At 39.7% G+C, this 3,243-nt stretch overlaps 1 protein-coding gene across 2 annotated transcripts in view; it reads right to left on the bottom strand.

Moving 5' to 3' along the window:
* The window catches only part of Papss1 (3'-phosphoadenosine 5'-phosphosulfate synthase 1), a 65,517-nt gene that overhangs the window by 49,790 nt on the left and 12,484 nt on the right, over positions 1-3,243 (bottom strand). The window contains exon 2 of one of the 2 annotated variants that reach the window (XM_013023821.1): positions 2,072-2,186. The exons of the other annotated variant lie outside the window; for it this stretch is intronic. Coding sequence (XP_012879275.1) covers positions 2,072-2,186 — 115 coding nt within the window. The remainder of the gene's footprint in view (positions 1-2,071; positions 2,187-3,243) is intronic. 2 annotated transcript variants of the gene reach the window in all.

Below are 3,243 nucleotides of genomic sequence, written 5' to 3'. Positions count from 1 at the left end.
CCTGAGGCCCTGGGTTCGATTCCTCAGCACCACATAAGCAAAAAGAAAAAAGCCGGAAGTGGCGCTGTGGCTCAAGTGGTAGAGTGCTAGCCTTGAGCGCCCAGGCCTAGAGTTCAGGTCCCACGACCAGACCCCCCCCCCAAAAAAAAGAAAGAGAGAGAGAAGAAAAAAAAACACAATCTAAAACCCCACTCTTGAATCTGGGCTAACTGAATGAAAGCTATATCCCCCAAAAAAGTAATGAAATAATGATGTGTAACTTGCAGGACTGAAAAGCTATGGGGCTTCCCTGTAGTCCTTTTATTTGGGAGATGACAGCTACTAAATTCTCTGAGGCCACAATGCCAGAGAGATGACCAGTGTGTGCTTCAGCTGATGGTGTCAGCCATCTCAAGACTTATAGAAAGAAGTATCCGTTAAGGCAAATCCATCACTGAACAGATAGGACCCCCACAACAAACCCACACACATGTGGAGACCTGATACACAACAGCTGACACTATATATCAAAGAAAGGATACTCTAATCAATACAAACATTTGAGAGAACTGATCCATCTAGATGGCAGCAGGTAGATAACAGATAACTCCATACCACAGACAAAAATCAACTACAGATGATGCCATCAATGAGAAAGGCAAAACTTCTAAAGCAGAGGAAAAAAAAGAATACTCAGGCATCAAATGGAAAAAGCAGCCTCATACTACTTCATAACCACATTAAATCCCAAAAGAAGATGAAATACTGTATTAAAAGTTCCAAGACAGAGAAAGTATGTCACCCAGTCAAGCTGTGCAAAAGATAACCTGAGGTTATAAAATATAAAAACTGAGAGAATTCAGATCCTAACAGAGGATCATCTTGAAAAGACTATTTACCAAGGAAATGCAAGCTCTTATATCTTTATTCTAATTAAGGGATCCTTAGTTACCAAGCCCTAATAAAAGAACTGGCTGTGGTTACTGAATATTGAATCAAGTTAGTTATATAACTAAAAGGTAGAGAGAGATTTGTTACAAGAGAATGCATACAAGGGTTACAAACCTGAACAATAAAAAAAAGCAACAATTTAACAATTTAGGTAAGACTTACAAAGGAAAGGTAAGGAGAATGTGAGACTGCTATGGAACTGAAACATGCAACTTAAGAAAAAAATTTCTGACCATCACAAAGTGTCCAGGACTAATAAATCCAGAGCTGACATAGACACTGGAAAGGGGACTCTCTCCCACACTGTGTGGTAAACTGGATACAATTTTAGTAGGAAGTGTATCAAGATCTACTACAGTTTTAAATACAATTCTTACATGTGAAAGGATTCATCATTTTTAAAGCTACTTCAAAAACTGGAATCAATTTATCTTCTTATCATCCTGCCACAGCTAAGCCCAAAGGGAGATGTTTAGAAAAACCAACACAGGAAAAAAATTAGAGAGACTAAAGCAAAAGCTGAAAGATACACACTGATTCTATGAACCTCCTATCCCTCGTTCTTTCTCTTCATATAGTGTACACTGTTAGCATCTTGAAACAGAGTCTGAGTCTTTTTTTGGGGGGGGCGGGGGGGGGTCCGGTGGTGGAGCCTGAACTCTGGGCCTGGGCGCTGTCCATCAGCTCTTCAGCTCAAGGTTAGCGCTCTACCACTTGAGCTACAGCGCCACTTCCGGGTTTTTTTTCTTTTTGCTTATGTAGTGCTGGGGAATCGAACCCAGGGCCTCATGCATGCAAGGCAAGCGCTCTACCACTGAGCCACCTTCCCAGCCCAAAAGTCTGGGTCTTATTTGCACTCAAAAGTTTAGAGAATTTAATGCAGTATCTACTAACTGGTAGCTTTAAAATGAAGTCTGGCTTTTCCCTTCTACTTCATTTAATATTATTCCTATAAGAACAGCAAGAATTACATCTAACTGTACTGTAATTACAGTATATTAATTATGTGTTGTCCTTGCAAGAAGAAAGTTCATATTTAAATGTGCTTACAAATATTGGGTTTGTTTTTGGTTTTTTGTTTGCTTTGTTTGGGGGACTTTAGGGGTAATTTTTGTTGTTTTTTTTCCTCTCTTGACCTTACCTGTTAGCCAAACTGTGCAACCACGAAAGCCACCTCTGGTCCCCACCACCTGACCTCTTTTGTTCCTGCTGACATGGTGGGCTTGATAGGTGACATTAGTTGCTCTCTGCATCCCCTGGGAAAAAGAAAAAGGAAAGGAAGGAAAGAAAAAAGAGGAAAATTGTGGTTCACTTGAGTCCTTCAAAAGGTAAATACAAACTCCTTACCAACATATAGTTAAACATACTCAAAGCAGGGTGAGAGATAAAACAGATGATCTCTGTCTTCTTTAGAGTACAGCCATGTTTAGTAGTTTACATGCACCACATAATTTAATCCTCACAGGTACTCTTACCATTATGTTTTACAAATGAAGAGGTCAAACCTGAGAAAAGTTAATTGACCAAGACTATATAACTAGTGAGTGGTGGATTCCAGTGCCTCTTCCTTTCATACATTCATTCATTCACTCATTCAAGCAGTACATACTGAGAGGCCTAACTAGTATGCTAAGTGAACAAAGATCTTCACTCTCAAGTGAGCTTACCATCTATCAGAAGAAAATGCAAATCAAGAAACCTCATTTATAATATCCAACAGTAGTAAGTGCACTGTGTGAGGGCTGCAGATGTGGCTCAAGTGGCAGAACATCTGCCTAGCAAGTATAAGGTCCTGGGTTCAAAACCCCAATGCTGCCACAAAACAAAAGAGAAGGAAAAGGAAGGAAAAAAAGAGGCAAAGGAAGAGAAAGAAAAGATAGAGAAAGGGAGAAGGGGGAAAAGGAGAAAGGAGGGGGAAAAGAAGACAAGGAGAAAGGATGTACACTGTGTAAAAAATAAAACAGGGTTAAGAGAGGAGAGATAGAAGATGAATGCCTCTTTAAATAGGGTATCAAGAAAGAGACCTGTTGGCAAGCAGAAAAGGCCAGAGAAGGTGATGTTAGGGAAATGGACCATAAGATATGTATTCAAATGTTTTTTTTCTTTCATGCGATTGTTTCTAACACATTTATAAGATTATTTCTTTGTTGCTTTGTATGTCCCTCCCCCACAGTATAACCCCTGATTTCACTGTATTTCACGTCGGTATAATTTGTGGAGGGGAAGGGGAAAAACAAATCATTTTAAATAGGGATACAGGTGGACTCATTGCAACAATGAGATGTACAAGTCGTTATGTCGAAAACGAACTTT

This window comes from Dipodomys ordii, unplaced genomic scaffold (assembly GCF_000151885.1).
Source record: "Dipodomys ordii isolate 6190 unplaced genomic scaffold, Dord_2.0 Scaffold70, whole genome shotgun sequence".
Taxonomy (NCBI): Eukaryota; Metazoa; Chordata; class Mammalia; order Rodentia; family Heteromyidae; genus Dipodomys; species Dipodomys ordii.
The sequence above is the reverse complement of the archived record's forward strand: the minus strand, read 5'-3'. Positions and strand labels throughout refer to the sequence as shown.